An 18,261-nucleotide genomic window follows, 5' to 3' on the forward strand; every position below is an offset into this window, starting at 1 on the left:
AGTCTGATGTGAGAGAGTGAGAGAATTTGTTAAGAGGAGTCAGTCAAACAGCTGAGATAATCAGTCAGAAGGTATTAGGAAGGTATAGGCCGGTAAAGAAACTAAAGTTAAGATACTGACAGGAATATTATCTGAGAAACCGTAAACTTGTTGATATTTATAAAATAAACTTGTTTATTTGGTTCACTTTTAACAACTGTCTGGACTCAGTGTTTTACCCGAGAGTAATGGGTTGGTAGCAGTGGGGAAGCGAGCACAGTGGTGGCACAGGGATCAATAGACCGTTAAACGTCCAGGGACCCTGTGTGATCGCCACAGTCCTTAACTTTTTATCTGCCTTCTGCTGCTAGCAGTTGCTCCTCCATATAATGCCCCCCGTTCTCTGCCTACACTTCTGTTCCATCATGCTCCAATCACATTTCAGCAACAGTGACATACTCCTACATGTGACACTACATCATATTCAACTTTACAAAATCCTGTCAACATATATGTAAGCGTGTTGTATACTTGGGGATAGCCTTTGCTGTTGTCCACAATTCTGAACAATCAGTATGGTTGAGCAGGGACTGGACCTTTTAGATAGTACTAACTTTTTGCTTTTGGAGTGTGTGTGTGTGTGTATGTGAGAGAGAGAGAGAGAGAGAGAGAGAGAGAGATTACGTTTGGTTCCGCTCAGGCTCTACATTCAGGACCTTTCATGGAATTGAGTCCTCTTAAGAGTACGCAGGTGGCGCTGTGGTCTAAACCACAGAGCCTAGGACTTGGCGATGAGAAGGTCGGCGGTTTGAATCCCCGCGATGGGGTGAGCTCCCATTGCTCAGTCCCTGCTCCTGCCAACCTAGCAATTCAAAAGCATGTCAAAGTGCAAGTAGATAAATAGGTACTGCTCTGGTGGGAAGGTAAACGGCGTTTCCACGTGCTGCTCTGGTTTACCAGAAGCAGCTTAGTCTTGCTGGCCACATGACCCGGAAGCTGTACCACAGCTCCCTCGGCCAGTAAAGCGAGATGAGCGCCGCAACCCCAGAGTCGTCCACGACTGGACCTAATGGTCAGGGGTCCCTTTACCTTTACCTTTAAGAGTATAGATGCATTTTGAGACAATGAGTATGAAAAAAATAAATATGAATAAAAATTGGGCCACCTATGAACCAATAGTGGAAATGGATAACCAATGGAAATTAAAACCTTATGAGGAAGTTGAAGGTTTTGTGAATAATTGGTTGCATTATCAGCAAATTAACAAAATGTTTAAAGATGATAAAAAGAAAAATGGATTTGGATATACAAAATCGAGATTTGAATTAGAACTGTTAAATAACAAGTTAAAATATTATTCAAAATGTATAAATTATTACTGGAGTGACATTTGAAAGATGAAGACGTTAAATCAGTTATGATACACTGGGCTATAGATATTGGTTATAATATACAATTAGAAGATTGGGGGAAATTATGGAAAGAGGGAATAAATTTCACTGCCAGCAGTGCTTTAAAGGAAAATATAATGAAAATGACGTACAGAGATTTACAAGCATGATAAAAAATTGTTTTTATATGCAACAACTGAAGCAAGAATACTATTAGTCCAGCGATGGAAGCAAGAACTACCAACAAAAGAGGAGTGGCAGATGAAACTGATGGACTATGCCAAGTTGGCGAAATTAACTGGGAAAATTCAGAACTAGCAAGACCAGACTTTCCTGAAAGATTGGAAGAAATTTATGATATATTTGGAAGACAATTGCAATCAATTGACATCGCTTGTAGGGTTGCAAAAAGTTTTGTAAGGAGAATTACCGTATTTTTCGCTCTTTAAGACGCACCAGACCACAAGACGCACCTAGATTTTGGAGGAGGAAAACAAGAAAAAAAAATTCTGAATCCCAGAAGCCAGAACAGCAAGAGGGATCGCTGTGCAGTGAAAGCAGCGATCCCTCTTGCTGTTCTGGCTTCTGGGATAGCTGCGCAGCCTGCATTCGCTCCATAAGACGCACACACATTTCCCCTTACTTTTTAGGAGGGAAAAAGTGAGTCTTATAGAGCAAAATATATGGTATATGAATTATTGCGAAAAAGGACTAAGAAGGAATTTATTTAGGATTTGGATTTTATAGCAATAACTATTTAAATAACATGCAAAATCAGAAAGAAAGTTAGAAAACCATTAGTCGCGGTTGACATAAGTCGTAGGCTGTGATAGCCAAAGGTTTGTTATATTAAGATGTTTGGAAAACATGAAAAAGTAGAAGCACAAGGCATTTGTGTGGCTTTCTGTTAGCAATTCTAATGATGTCTGAACTGCCCCTTTGGGGCAAAACTCAGACATCACTTCATCTTCTGGCTACTCCAGGTGATCCTACAGCCTAGCCTAGGCATGGGAAAATAGGTCTGCTAAATCATGGGTGTTCCACAACCTACTTGGCTTTGTAAGAACGAACCATATTGCTCTGCAGGATGAGATGTTAATAGATGTTATGGGACACCAGTTATATTATCTGTGGACCATGTACAGTGGTACCTCGGGCTAAGAACTTAATTCGTTCTGGAGGTCCATTCTTAACCTGAAACTGTTCTTAACCTGAAGCACCACTTTAGCTAATGGGGCCTCCCGCTGCCGCCACACGATTTCTGTTCTCATCCTGAAGCAAAGTTCTTAACCTGAGGTACTATTGCTGGGTTAGCGGAGTCTGTAACCTGAAGCATCTGTACCCTGAAGCGTATGTAACCCGAGGTGCCACTGTACTATATTCTGATGCCTGTGGATATAGGAAACTGATTGTACTAACAGGGGTGCTCTTTGTGCCACCCTCTCCATCGCCCTTCTGTTTCCCTTCGGCTCTTCTGCTATAAAACGGAACACAGTCTTTAAAAAAAGATTTCCTTTAAACAGCTATGTCTGAGAAAGAACATACAAGATTTGAAAGTTTGCAACCTACTTTGTAGGCATAATAGTGCAACCAAAAACGAACTATGGTTTCCGCTGTGTACTGCAGCCGCCATTTGGAATTTACTTAGGAATGCAATACATATGCATTTCAAGTTTAATAACATAACTAGGCTATGCAACACTTCCACGCTATATAGTACATCCATACTATGATTTTGCCCTTCACTACCTGTTTCTTGTTACAGCATGTCAAGTAAAAAAATGTAAAGTTCCTGAAGTATGTGCATTATTATACCAATAAAAAACATACATCTTTTTCCAGTTCTGAACAAGTCTCTTAATCATTTCCTTCCCTTCATTAACCCCTATATAACTTGTAAGCTTCCCCATTACTTCCTATTAATAAATTGTCAATTCCCACTCAGTCATGTTTGGTATCTGAGCCTTTCCCCAATATTTTGCATACCATGATTTTGTAGTAAATTAGCATATAAGACAGGGGTTGCCAACCTCTTTGGACCAGTTGAGCACATTTTGAATTTTGAGAGTGCTGAGGGTGCCTGTCACAAAATGGCTGCCACAAATGTAACACAAAATTAGTGTGTACAGCCATTGCTGCTCCCCTGTCTACCAGAATACCTCAAATTTATAACGGGAAGTCAGTGTGGAGTTACAGATCAAGAACCCTGTTTTATTCCATGCCAATCCTAAACCAAGGCCTAGGCTGCCATCCTGCACCTACTTACCTGGGAGTTAGCCCCATTAAACACAAGGAGAAATACTTCTGAATAAGACATGTACACCATTGTACTTTAAGCTAACTATACAATTAATTCTAAACGAGTGCCTGGACAACAGTTCCCGCACCTACAGAAATGTCTTAAGGTTCATTGCAATGTTTTGCATTTGCTATTTGAGGAGGGGATTCTTTAACACCTAGCTTCGCCTATTGTGTAGTAATATTTGCAGAAAATAACCTGATCTTAGACAAAATCAACACAGGAAAAATGCATCCTGGTTGATATGGAAAAAGAGTAGGGCAAATAGTGGAGATTCCAGGCACTCCAAGGACTCCTAGAAAAACAGAGCAGGAAAGGTACACTAAAAGGGTGAGGGACACAGCAGCTCTTTAGAACCCCAGCAATTCCTGCTGCCTGGTGCTCAAACAACTCACTTATCAATCACAGCTCTAACTTCAATAATTAGAAACAATGACAGGCAGGAGAAGCCAGCCTCACTCATTTTACAGAAATCATTTAGAAGGGTACCTCCCCAGTTGAAGAAGAAGGAGGAGGAGGAGGAGGAGGAGTTTGGATTTGATATCCCGCTTTATCACTACCCGAAGGAGTCTCAAAGCAGCTAACATTCTCCTTTCCCTTCCTTCCCCACAACAAACACTCTGTGAGGTGAGTGGGGCTGAGAGACTTCAGAGAAGTGTGACTAGCCCAAGGTCACCCAGCAGCTGCATGTGGAGGAGCGGAGACGCGAACCCGGTTCCCCAGATTACGAGACTACCGCTCTTAATCACTACACCACACTGGCTCCATAACTTCTTTCTAGGAGGGTTAGAGACATTCATTTTTTAAAAAAGAAGCAGCTCAGAGTCTGGGGACCTTGCTTGCAAGCACCAGTTACAGTCTTTGCAGGCACCATGGTTCCTGTGGGCATTGGGCTGGCAAGACCACTATATGAAATCAATTCATTTAGCTGTACATGGCCTTTTTTACAGGTTAGCAAAAACAGAACAGATTATAAAATGTAGTTTCATCCAAGTCCCACCCCTGCCTTATACTGTTATTTATGACCAAAATGTCCATACAGCTACCATATAGAAAAGTAACCCTGAAATGTTTTCTTTTATCTTCTCTCAGTTCAATCCTTACTTCCCCCTTTGGTACTGATGCCTTGCAACCCAGCCACAGATATTTATTGCTGAAGTCCTCCATAATGTGCTTCTAGCACTAACAGATTATCTTGTACCTGTCCATTTAGCCTCTTTTGTAATGCAAGTTAGATGCTGAAGCTAGTCTTTCCAGATACAGAGTTGTTCAACTTTAGATCTGTTACATATTGCATCATTTTCCTGATACTACAATTTTAAAAGAAACTATGCCACACAGACATGCAAAAAATGATCTTAAGGAGTATCCAAAGTGTGGACAGTTGCTTAACTGAGTGAAAACTGATCAAAGTAGCAATAATATAGTGTACCTAGTACGCTTTGCATAAAGGTAATTTCTCCCCTTCGACTGAAAGGGTAGATACTGAAGCACCAGCACCATCTACTGGTTAGCTTGCTGCTTCTCCTGATAAGAAATCTAATTTAGGCAGGACACAATGGGCAAAAGGAGGCAAGGGTGGCATAGCTCAGGAGTCACCAACCTTTTTGGTCCTCTGGGAACATTTGGAATTATGAGAGAATGCCATCAGCACCACCCCCTCCAGTTGTTCTTTTCTCTTTGTCACCTTCTCAAATCATTTCCCCTCACAACAGATGCACAGACACACACACAGAGAGACTTCGCTTTCCTATGGGGTCCGGGTAAAAATCAGATCCAGAATAATTAAAGCTGATCCTCTAGAATTCCAAGGATGATCTGTGCCTTGGATCCATGGTTTTGTGCCATGGAAGGACTGGAAAGTTCCAGAGCTGTCGTTTTCATGGTTCAGTCAATGCAGACATACACAATGATGCTGGTGATGCTTAAGAATAAATTATGTCATTTCAAGAGGGTCAATTTTACTGTATCCAACTTGCAAATACACGTGTGTGCCTTTGCTCTCTGGCACTTAATTCTCTTTCTCTACTGACTCCTGCAGCACCCAATTTTCCCCTCTCTGCCTCCTCCCTCCACCTGCCACCAGTTGCTCCACTGTCCTCCTCCTAGACTCCCAAATTGCTTTCCTTCCTCTCCTATCCTCTTAGTTATTCTGCTTACCATTCAGCTGCTCAGGTACTGACCTGAGTCTAAGCATATACAGCTGAAGGAGAAAGTGAGAAGCATTACAGTGGTACCTCGGGTTACATACGCTTCAGATTACATACGCTTCAGGTTACAGACTCCGCTAACCCAGAAATAGTACCTCGGGTTAAGAAATTTGCTTCAGGATAAGAACAGAAATTGTGCTCCAGCAGTGCGGCAGCAGCAGGAGGCCCCATTAGCTAAAGTGGTGCTTCAGGTTAAGAACAGTTTCAGGTTAAGAACGGACCTGCGGAACGAATTAAGTACTTAACCCGAGGTACCACTGTACTCTTCTAGCTTCCCCATTCAATTCCATGCACTTTTCCAGAAGGGCACAAAGGTAATCACTCTCACCACCTCAAGATGAATGGGGCAGCAAACCGAGGAAGCTTCACGAACATGAAGTGGAAGTGACTGAGGGTGCTATTCCACCAACAGCAACCAAGCCAGTGATTCCAAGTGTACGGCAGTCAAATATAGAGAAACCTTAATTCCCTGGTGTGTTCACTCTCCATATTTACGAGAAGGCCTCTGTATACCTTTAGCTTTAGGTCAAATGAGAATAAGGAACAACACTGAGGAGAAACCAGAGCAGTTATGCAGATACAATGTGAAAAGCTTGGAAGAAGGGTCCTTAGCATGTTTTGGGAACAGAAGGATTGCACAAGGAACACACACACTCGTCAAAGTATGCATGCTCTCAGATTTGGATTAGTTTTGCGAGAGACTTGTGTTCTACAAACACTGATTGTTTCAATACATTCTGGAAGAGAGAATAGCTCAGCTACCAGGCATGGGATTCCGTTCAAGCAAAAGTGTGAAGATTGCTAACCCAAATATGTGGAAGGCAAAGGATGAGAACTCACTGCACAGGGATACCTCTGGCTCGCAGCACACGGTAATATTCCAGAGCTTGGTACGGAGACACTCGCCGGTCCCTGGCACCCACATACATCAATAATGGCGTGTGCACCTGTAGGAGAAGGAGTGTGTGACTAACAAAAACAAGGCCCTGCTTCTTGCCTGGAGCCAAGTACCAAAATCTGCCTTTTCACTAAAGTAAAAAATAAAAATGCTGTGCCAAGAAAATTAGAACCCTGCAACTATATAGACCATGCAAATGAAGCCAGCGGAACCTAGATGCCTATTTGGCTTCTGCTATTTATAGATATAGTCAAGGGCATCCCTGTTGCCATTAAGGACAATGAAAGGACACACTCCAGAAATCCTATTTCGCTTTTCTTCTGGCTGCTCAAATATCAGGAAGCATTTTTCACGTACAGGCAAGTCTGTCTTTAGCCATAAGGGTTCTCAGGATGCTGAATTCTATACTGCAAATGCAAATTAAGCAGCAGTACAGTTTTGGTGCCAAACTGGGGCAATACACAGAGCCCTACATATGGCACAAAGGGTGGGCTGGGGGATGACCCAACAAAAAACGGCACCTCCTAGAGGGACACATGCTACATCCAATGAACAGTTCCACTAACTGTCTCCTACCTTTGCAGCATGAATTATAGGGGAGCAGAGCAGCATGGCAGTCAGGTCTTCCTCAGTAGGAATCCTCTCAAAGCAGTATGGCAGACCTAGCACTGCATACCTCCTATAGAAACAATGCAGTCCGTTAGCATCATGCCCTCAATCCTGAGCTCTACCAAAGAGCCAAACAAAAAACTATTTTCAGATAGCTGTAGAAGTGACCTTGCTGAGTGGGGCAATGGGGTCAGAGAAGACGAGAGGGTGAATGCAACCTGCATAGTGAGGATTAGTGAGATTGGCTCAAACTGACACAGGAAGGGGACATGGCAGAGAGATGGGTGAATGAAAATGGCTTGGGCAAGGCAGAAAAAAATGACGAAGTTAAGTTCCTTACCAGTCAGGGATGTCAGAGGTCCCCAGTAGAGTGGCCATGTTGATGACAGGGCTTCTGACTACACAGGCTTTGTACATCTCTGGGTATCGAGCAATCAGATGGCAGCAGACAAAGCCACCATGAGACCCTCCCAGCAAAGCAATTCTATCTGGGTCCAGAGGTTCCATCCGTAATGCCAATTTCACTGCCAGCTGCCAGAGCCGAAATAAGTCAAAGTCAGGTATGTTTGCAGGGACTGGTGCAATCCTCTTTCCAAAAAGGCTCAACCAACAGGGGTGGGGAAGGCAGCCCTCAATCCTGAGCCTGTAGCCTATCATATCTACTCTCACATGTGATTCCCCGGCCCCAGCTGACCTCATCCCCCAAAGCTCAGTGAACATCAACTGACTGCACAAGGCAAAGGGTGTCTTCTTGAGGGATGCTGGCAGAGAAATGTCTACAGATTTCTCTGCATGGAGCTGTCCCATTAGCGCCCCTGGGCTCAAGGTCCAGGGGTTTTCTGCTGCTCAAAAATATGTCTCACACTTGACCAAGAAGATCTATGCCATCAGTCAAGCTGGCAGGTATGGCTTTGCCATGACCTCTCACAAGCTGCTGAGATGAAAAGGGGTTGAAGAGAACAGTTTTCATGTGTGCAGAGCCTATAGATAATTTTAGGTGGGCTTTGTGATTACCTCTCCTTCCCACCCCGTAGCATGGTGCACTGTGAGCCCATTCAATGACCCTGCCACTATGCGCTGAACTCCTTACCCCTCAGCCTTCAGTAAGCTGTAGCAGCCCATGGTGTTGGGAAGCCAGGACAGGGACAGAGCCCCACCCATGCAGCCCCACCAGCTGCTAAAGCGGAAATGGGTTGCCTGCTATTATAAGCAGGGCAAACTGATACTCAGTGCCATTATCATCCTTTGTTCTTCTATCATCAAAGCTTGGCCTTACCCCAGGGAATGGGGAAAGAAAGGAAAGGGGCTGACCTGTGTGTCCTCCACATCTTGCACTCCCACATGGGAGATTAGAGACTCGATGCTGGCTTGCCCAAAGCCCAGGGAACCCCTGTAATTCACTGCCCAGAAAAGAAGGCAAAGCAAAGTGTGAGTGGTTGTGGCATCAAGGGACATTCAGGGCTTTCCTGCTCCCCTGAGGTGTGCTTGGCACAGTGAACATGCAGCGCAGGGAACAATTATGTCTGAACATGAAACTATTACAAACCACATGCAAGACAATATCCTGCTTTCAATTTTCTATGGCACACTTACTGGATATTGTTGTCATGTTGGTCCAGTTTACACATAATGTTGCCATTACAATAAACTGATTTGTTGGAATGGAAACAAGCACTCGGCTTGAGTGCTTCTCTACTCCTGGCACATGTCTGGCTTGAGAGCGGATTTCCTGTTTTCCAGGCAAATCACAGTTCACCACAAAATTTGAACCAGGAAACTGGCTTAAGTGCTGCCTAGAAACTGAACTGCAAGCCACTGCCTGGGTTGCAGAGTACAGAAATTTCTGCCTCTGCATACCCTTAGCTTTAGGTCAAATGAGGCTCCATTGTCTTCTCGCACACATAAAACCCCTTCAGGGCCATTTGACAGGGAATTTCTTGTTCTGTTTCCCAACTTCTGCTAGGACACACCAAGACAATCTCACCCTCTTTTTGTCACAATGCATACTAAACTTGCTGAGGTATTTCTCAAGCAGAGTCATTTCTCAAGGAGTAAGAATGAATCAGAAAAAGGCTTGTTTAACCCAGCTCTGCAGAACTGGAAATAACTTCCTGGCTTGTTCATGGCATTTTTTTTCTCAAGGGGGGCAGGTGGGAGGGCTGAGAGGAAATTGGAAATCTGAGGACATCCTTCAAGAAGTCAAATGGCTACTCTTTTTCAGCAAGGCATCCTTCTCCCATCCAATACAAAACTGTACACTGGATTGTTAGACACACAGTAAAATGCATGTGCTGACTCTCTCGCCAAGCCCTCAGGAGTAGCAGCAAGGAGTGTATGTGGGTTTGGGAGACAGGGGTCTTCTGACACTCACCCATGAGCACAGCAAAACCCAACTGGCAGAGACTTGCCATTTTAGGACGCCAACAAGCATCAAAGACAGCATGTGGGCCACCTGGAAACAGAATGTCAGCTTTAAAGGACATCTCCCAATTTGGGGAAAGAGTTCAGAGAAGTCAAGGCACCACCGATCTGTCTTATACCCCCTTCACAATCAGCAGCTGAGAAGTTTATGTTTAGGAAATAAGAAAATAGGCAACAGGTTGGAAATGCCCTCTTTACATTTCAGAATTCAGTCTTAAGATTTCTGCTCTCATAGGAAAAAATGTAAAATGATCACCTTAGATAGGGTCCTAACAGAACGACGAGAAGGAAGCAAAGAAGGATGGGGCCAGCTGTCAGGGCAGGCAGCAGAAAAGAGCTGTGGTGACTTACCATGTGGAGAAACAATAAGGGGAAATGTCTTTTCTCCTCGTTTGTTCCCCTGAGGAGTCATCAACAGGGCTTCAAATGCCTGGCCAGCTGCAAAGAAGGCCACACATTAGCTGTTTGCTGCTGAGTGCCATTTTTCAAACTTCACTACCCTGGGGGAGTCAACCTGCAACCCCAGGGCTTGACAGGCACCCCTCCTCCTCCACCTAGCACCTCCTTCTGCTCAGGGCCCCAAATGCAAAAGAAGACCTTAAGGCAGGCATCCCTAAACTCAGCCCTCCAGTTGTTTTGGGTCTACAGCTCCCATCATCCCTAGCTAACAGGACCAGTGGTCAGGGATGATGGGAATTGTAGTCCCAAAACATCTGGAGGGCTGAGTTTGGGGGTGCCTGCCCTAAGACTTTAACTTACGTTACGAAGGACCATCAGTGCAATATCTTTCCCAATTTTCCTCTGCAGCTCAAACATTACAGTGACATTATCGATGAAGAATCCAGGCTACCCAATGCTGAACTCTTTCATTCCATTTATCTTATTTAACTCTATTTGGGCTGTCCCAGCACTCAGGTCAAGGTGATGAATCTACCCCCCATTTCTACACCAAGCTCAGATTACTCTTTAGTTAGATTTAAAAAACAACAACACACAAAATGAATTAATGAAGAATGCACCTCACCTGTGCAGGAGCCCTGACCATTCCCATAAGCCAGGCTGTTCCCCTACAAACTATACTTATGCCAGACAGCCAAACCTAGTCCCACTTAAGACAAACTTACTGCATAGAACAGAGTAAAGCACAACCAACAGTGTGTGTGAGTCAAGTGCCTGAGGCTCCCTGTTCCTGCATCCTTACTGTACTGGTTATCCTCAGTCGCAGGAGGATGTACTGTGAGAATCTTCCATTCCATATCTGGCAGTACAGAGGCTTCCTCCACACTCGTCCACTGCAGTTCCAGCTCACATCCTGCAGGGGGAAGCACTCCTACCTTCTGCGAAGCAGGTATAATAGTTTGTTACTTAACCTGAAGGACCAAACAGTGTGCTGCACAAGATCTCTTAGCGCTGCAAGTAGCCTATATAGCACTAGCTTTGTCCTCAAATATCTATCTTTGATGGAGTATGCATTTGTTGCAATCCACAAGGGAATTTACACAACTGTTTGTTTCACTAAGGATGCATTCAACTAGCATGCCAAACCATGGTTTGTAAGTGCAAATCATGGCTTGCTTTATGGCTGAACTTATATTATTTCAAAAGTCAGTGTTTGTGATAGGCTGCCAAACCAAGATATCAAACCGTAGTTTGCTGTGTTATGTCAGAATTCATAAACTTCAATTATGGATGTTGCTCTACTGTACCTCTGGAGTCAATTGTTTCAAGGAGAAATGAGTGCTGAGCAAAAGGAAAACTAAAGCAAACAAGCAACTCAAACCCATGGTTTGCCTATGGTGTCTTAACTACAATTAGCACAAACCATGGATGAGCTTTTATTCCAAGCACAAGGTTGATGGGCTCCAGGGCTTAGGCTGAGATTTCTTTCTGAAGGTATTCCCAAGATGACATTGCTTACTGCTTCTGTGTTGCTATATACAGTGACCACATTAAAATGTAATGTTAAACCATAATTTGTATTAGCCACAATTTGTTCAACAACTCACATATCATCTCACATACGAGCAAACAATCCACAGCTTTTTAAAGCTTGGTTTGTTTTCCGGCTGTTCTTCTCTCAATTCCTCTGTAGCCTGTTGAGCATATGGGTGAAGTGGCCAAATAAACCATAGTTAAGTAAGGCTGCTGAATTTGGACATAGCACCAACCACAGATAAAACAAACCATTACTCATAAGCCAGAAATAAACCTTGGTTTCACATTGTGATTTGCTGCTAGCAAACAAACCATGGCTCAGTGTGAACTAGGCCAGTGAAAATCAGGAATGGGAAATCTATGACCCTCCATATGTTGTTGGAGTGCAAATCCCAGCATCCGTGATAACTGGCCATGCTGGCTGGAGTTGGAGTCCAACAAGATCTGGAGGGCTACAGAGGCATATCTGTGGTTTGAACAAAGCTAAATAGTCACACTAAAGAAACATTCACATTGGGTTTTTTGGCTACAGCCTTGCTAAAAATTCACATGCAAGCATTATGAAAAGAGCACAGCATGAAAGCTCACTCTGGCCCCTGTCAATTTTATCAGGTTCCCCTAGAAATAATGGGGAGAGGATTGGAGGGTGAAGCAACCCACACCTTGACCTGCAAGGTAAGTTCCTTACCAGGCTTGGAGGGCAATTGGGAGATGAGCAGCTCACCACCAGGAGGTCCTGCTGAATTCCTAGCAGGGTCCAGCTACCTTCTGGAGTGCCTGGGACGGGTTACAGAGAATACTGCTTAGGAGTTATTGGGGCTGTCAGTGACTCAACAGATCAGCTATGACTTGGGAAGGAGGGGAGAAGGAGGGGGGAAAGAAAGCACCTGGCTTTGAGAGAAAACGTCTCCCTGCTACACTGCTCTTTAAGGGGGAGAAAGAGAATAGAGTGGGTAGGTAGGTAGGCAAATCTAAAAAACTGTAGTATAAACACTGACAACTGGTGAACAGTGGCTTGTGAGTGCTCCATTTGAAGAACAGCCTTTACCAAAGGTGTCATGGGCTTTGAAGACACTTGAACTCAGGACGAAAGGGAGAAACATGCTAAGAGGAAGGCATGTTTGGCAAACTCTCACCATGATCAACTCCTGCCCGGAAACCTATGTCCCCACTGCGGTAGGATGTGTGGATCCAGAATTAGGCTCCACAATCACTTACGGACTCACTGTTAAAACAATGTTAATTGAAAACAATCTTACTCGGCTACGAGTGATCGCCAAAGAAGAAGAAGAAAAGGAGGACGGTGCTCTTTCCCTGGAGAGGGGGTGGGCATAATCCTCAAAAATGAAATAAAATTAAGATATTAAAATGCAAATGTTCACATAGGGAAGGTGGAAAGAGGAGAACTGGTTTTATTGATGAGATTAGATGAGCAGTTGCATACCCAAGTAATACTGGGGAGCAAGGAGCAGCTACTAACATCTAACAGGAACCATGTTCTGAATGGAACAAGTGATGAAAGGCCCAACTCTCCGAAAGAGTCTCCTGGGAGCTGAAGCATAAGCAAAGAAGCCTAGTCATAGGATCACAGAATTCCTTCTCATTCTGAACAGCATAGAAGGATCTGCCAGAGCTTTTTACTGATGTATCTCAGGGCCACATTCGTATCCAATCTCAGTGGGACCCCACAGTGGGATCATAATCTCAATGGAAAACATCTAGGTGCCACACAATTAATGGGTTACAACTACAGATGTAACGCAATGCTGGTTGCCTCATAGGAGAACAAGCAAGCAAGCAACACTCAGGAGGCTTTTTGGCCCCAGCAAGGAAGGATGTGAAATGTAGCTGAGGCCAGTTCTATACACATATAGAAAATATGTACATAGTGAACTAAAGTAGTAGCCTAGCACCAATATTCTAGCGTCATTTGCCTCAAAAAAAAGACCCCTTATAAAGCAAGGGAACTAGATCTGGCACGGATTAGTGGTGGCTGCCTCTTGTTGAGAATGTAAGCCAGCATACAGGAAGTGGAAGAGCTTGGCTGTAGCCTTCTAGCCCCTTCCTTTTCCCTGAGATCTCGGAAATGGGCAGAAACACAGGATATGGGAGACTTCTCAATTAATGTGCCTGGTCTTTGGGACAGATCTCAGCAAACACAATACGGCCCCTGGACTTTGCAAGCTAAGATTTGATTGTACCTTCTGTAACAGTCTTCACACTCCCCACCTCAGTATCCACAACCAGCAGCTCCTGCAAGAGATAATAAAGGAAGGAAAGTGAGGGCTGGAAAAGCGACTGCTCTGTTACAAGAGCCCATGGAAACTTAATAACGTGAAAAGTTTTTTCTCACTTTCCTCCCCCCTACATACATCATCTGAGAGAAGATACAGTGTTCCCCATTTTTGGAACACTGGTAACCTACCACGAAGGCTCCGGTCAGTGGGTGTGCAAGAACCCTCCAAATAACAATGTGTTAACCCAGTCACCAAAGTCAGGGATATGTGATCAAACTTTGCACTAACTAGCAAGGTCCTGAGGCCCCTCCCCAGTTCTGTATCCCGATGGAGAGTCAAAGCACAGAGAACAAGAAAGACAGAGAACATCCTTCTGAGGCAGGAACGACACAGATTGGAACCACAGTATATCCAAAATCTATTGTGTAATCCCGGGGAGAAATGTGCTGTAGCCACTTGAAGAAATGTAACACTCCAAATAGTGTTAACTCCAACTTCCATCAGCCCCAGCCAGCATGGCCAATACAGTGGACACTTGGTTCTCGAACTTAATCCGTTCTGGAAGTTCATTTGACTCCTGAAACCGTTTGAAAACCAAGGCGTAGCTTCCGATTGGCTGCAGGAGCTTCCTGCACTCAAGTGGAATTTGCGTCGGACATTCAGCTTCTGAAAAACGTTAAAAAACCGGAACACATACTTCCGGGTTTTCGGCGTCCGGGAGCCAATTTGCTCGTCAACTAAGCCGTTTGAGAACCAAGGTATGACTGTATTCAGGGATGATGAGAGTCCAGCAGCATCTGGAGGACACAACCTTTGCTGCCTCTGAAGTAATCCAAGACTAGAGAAAGACTACGGGCTCAGTTCCTAGGCAAGGCAGGGAAGAAACTGGGGTAGGAACTGGCAAATTAGTTCCAAGTTTGATCGCATGCTCCTGTCTGTCTAAGGCAGTGAGGGAACTAAAGCCACTGCTGCCTTGAGGCCTCCTGTATGCCAGCCAGCTTCTCAATCACAGTTTCTTCATCTCTGATTTCCAACAGATACTTTTTACACCCTCGTGAGCCTTTTCAGGTTCAGTACACATGGTTCACGTTCCCCAGCTGTAATTAAAGCTTGGCTCTTACATTTCTGAAATGTGTATCAGAGTGGCAAAAGTGCTTTATTAGGACATGGAGAAGCCAAGATCGAATCCCTGTTTAAATACAAAGCTCACTGAGCAGGTCACGACAATATTTAAACCTAACCTACATCATAGGGATTGTTGTGAGTCTTAAAGCTCTGTTCTGAGGTTATTGGTGGAAGACAAACGTATGAAAACACACACACACACACACACACTTTCTCTAAAGCCAATTGTTTTGCATTCACACTACATAAACCTGAACATCTTCCTATACATCCTACAAATTCTCAGGAATGGTGGAAAGCATTAACTGATTTGCAAACTTTCGTTGGCACACCATCTTCACACCCCAAAGTCTTCCCTGCTGGTCTCAACATACCTTTCTACTCCTTTGAGGAGTGCTAAGCAGGACTCGATGGTTGTCAGCAGCCCAACAAAGCAGAGGCAGTGTCCCTGAGTAAATCCCAAAAAACCCTGAAAATGGAGAAAATAGTTAAAGTAAAACATGGCTGAAATCTGGAGCTTTGGAGAAATGTTGGAGAACAGCATCAAACAGATATTATAAAAAGACACTGCGTAGAATACTGTGCATATGGAGATATATGGCTGACTGTAGGACTCTCCATTTTTGGGTAACAAAAGCAAGCCTGAGCATTCTTTTTATATGTGATAGCAGGAGCTGGGTGGTAGGACATGTATGAACTAAAGAGGCAAGGTGATAAAAAAGCAACTCTAATTTTGCATGCTCAGTCTCTGAAATTGAGACTTACCCGATGTGGCAGTCCTGACTACGTCCACCACTGTAGATGTGAGCTTAGTTTGCCAATTGAGCTAAGCAGGAGGGGAAAAAATCAGGTAATGAATACAAAGCAGCAAACTTCACACTCCTCCTCCACTGCATCCCACAGACCAGTTGCTCTGCATCTTTTCAGTAGTCGATTCCAAGCTAATTTCCCTTTCAGCATCTTTCAATAAATGCTAAATTCTACAATGTTTTAATTCTGCAATCAGAATTAGTTGCATTTAAGAACTCTATTATTTTAACGTTTTATAAGAAGGCTATGTTGAACTCAGCTTTTCTACTCTCTAAATGTTTTTTGTTGTTGTTGCATACTCATTTCAAATTCCACAGTTCCTTTGCTATTATGACCTGCCTGCACCCACAGTCCCTTCTCTTCCAATAAACTACCTACCAGAAGTGCCACACTTACCATCTGTAGCTTCAGACACTGGCGATGAGGCCCAAATACAGGGCACTCAAGGTAAAGCAGGCGAGTTCCGTCAGGGCTGAGCCGGGGAGAGGAAACAGCCTCGGAATCTGAGGACAGCAACTCTGCAACCACAGACACAATGCAGTATCAGGACATACAGACCCATCTCATAAAGGCAATTGGCCAGAAGTCCCCAGGTGATGAAATTAGAAAAACATTAACAGTGGACGATCTGAATTCCTTTTCTGAAAAGTCCCTGTAAATTTACCTCTGAGGTTTCTTCTGACAACGCTTCTTTACTCACATTTTGAAAAAAATAAAACATCTAAGAAAGGACAAAAATAGTGACTGAAGAAACTATAGACATCTTTGGAAAGCAAAGTAAGTTTGAAACTAGCAACCTGTAAAAGCAGTGCCAGATTTATGTATAAGGTAACCAAGCTATAGCTTAGGGCCCCACTCTCTTGGGCCCCCCCCCCCAAAAAAAATTAAAGAAAAAAAATCTGGATGTACATTTCCAAAATATAAGATAAAAAACCAAATAAAATAAAACCTACATACAGCAACAGTGTTTTGTGTTGTGTATGGACCTATTAGGTCCATAAATTACCATATAGCATATATTCAACACAAAAAACAGTGACAATTTGTTGTTGACAAAGGACAGCTGGACATATAAAGGGCACCATTACCTTCAGTAGCTTAGGGCCTCATCAAACCTAAATCTGGCCATGCAAACCACATGTCTGATTGCTGAAACATTAGAAGGCCATATCTCTGGACATTTTTAAGTTCCTTTACAAAAGGCAAACTTAAGCTGCAAAACTGAGATTCTGCTGGGCTGCCGAATTCCATGGAAGACTGGGCTCTTCTGGCTTGCACATACACACAGATTGTAAATTTGGCAGTCACTGTTGTTCTTTCTTTGCAGTACTAAGGCAGGAAATGTTTTTGCTGAAATGCTTCCATTTGTGAAGTTACAACAAAGAATCCTTGACATATTTGAATGTGATAGCCCTGACCAACTGTGCAAACATTTGTCACTGTCAGGAAATCCACCCAGGGCTCCAAGTGACTGAGAAGCTACAGGTACACCCCACCACCACCATTGTTGGAGAAATATGGGAAGGAAAGATGCTGCATAGAGAGACAAGAGATAAGCTGCCTCCAAGATGACTTACCACAGCTACTTTCAGAGAGATCGAAGAGAAAAAGGGCTGACCTATGGCAGGGAGAGGGGAATGGGTGAGACGTCTCCAACAGGGACCAGGTTTTTCACCCACCCACCCACCCCATGATGAATTAAATGTTAATCCCTGTAGGATTAAATTTTCACACTCTGCACTTAAAATATAGTGAAGCTGAGGATCTTAAGGCTTTCCCTTCCACCTTCCATTGATTTAGGAAAACCTTCAAGGTTATTTGTTTATATATTTTTCATGGAACAGGCTACTTTAGAGAAGCAGAATGCATTTCCTTGGAGGTTTTCACCAAGGAAAATATGGGCTGGCACCCATCAGGAATCATTTAGATATAGTCTATACTATTTTAGGAAGGTGGACTAACAATTAACCCATTTGGCTCCTTCCAAACCCAAGAATATCACTTCTGCCGATTCTACTTTTTTAGAAATGATCACCGAGATCACTGACTAAGATCTCATCATTGTTCAGGTCATGGTCCCTCCCCCCTTTTGTTTTATTTTCCCCCTCTAAACTGAGCAAAATGCCCTCATAATTTCCCCTGAGGCAGTGGCTGGTCCTGGGAAGGCCAACTGGAGAGCTGAATCCATGGTTTCACACTTAAGAGTCACTGAGACCTTGCCTACCTTCTGTTGGAGCAAGCATTCAAACCCAGTCTGAAGGGCTCGTGCCACCAGCCAACGAACAGGATACCTTTGTCGTCCGGGGACCACAGGGCCTGGTCAGGGAAGCAAAACCAAAATATTAGC

The 18,261-nt window shown here is 43.8% G+C and overlaps 1 protein-coding gene across 1 annotated transcript in view; it reads right to left on the reverse strand.

Moving 5' to 3' along the window:
* APEH (acylaminoacyl-peptide hydrolase) overlaps positions 1 to 18,261 on the reverse strand; it is a 78,921-nt gene that overhangs the window by 33,398 nt on the left and 27,262 nt on the right. Inside the window, exons 30-43 of the mRNA XM_083604136.1 lie at positions 18,139 to 18,230; positions 17,492 to 17,532; positions 16,311 to 16,432; positions 15,870 to 15,930; positions 15,479 to 15,573; positions 13,944 to 13,995; positions 12,431 to 12,519; positions 11,009 to 11,144; positions 10,159 to 10,245; positions 9,758 to 9,838; positions 8,698 to 8,786; positions 7,727 to 7,917; positions 7,354 to 7,456; positions 6,720 to 6,826 (exon numbers count right to left, since the gene is read on the reverse strand). Of these exons, the coding sequence (XP_083460262.1) occupies positions 6,720 to 6,826; positions 7,354 to 7,456; positions 7,727 to 7,917; positions 8,698 to 8,786; positions 9,758 to 9,838; positions 10,159 to 10,245; positions 11,009 to 11,144; positions 12,431 to 12,519; positions 13,944 to 13,995; positions 15,479 to 15,573; positions 15,870 to 15,930; positions 16,311 to 16,432; positions 17,492 to 17,532; positions 18,139 to 18,230 (1,346 nt within the window). The remainder of the gene's footprint in view (positions 1 to 6,719; positions 6,827 to 7,353; positions 7,457 to 7,726; positions 7,918 to 8,697; positions 8,787 to 9,757; positions 9,839 to 10,158; positions 10,246 to 11,008; positions 11,145 to 12,430; positions 12,520 to 13,943; positions 13,996 to 15,478; positions 15,574 to 15,869; positions 15,931 to 16,310; positions 16,433 to 17,491; positions 17,533 to 18,138; positions 18,231 to 18,261) is intronic.

Source organism: Podarcis filfolensis, assembly GCF_964270895.1.
Source record: "Podarcis filfolensis genome assembly, chromosome: 2".
In the NCBI taxonomy this organism is placed as follows: domain Eukaryota; kingdom Metazoa; phylum Chordata; class Lepidosauria; order Squamata; family Lacertidae; genus Podarcis; species Podarcis filfolensis.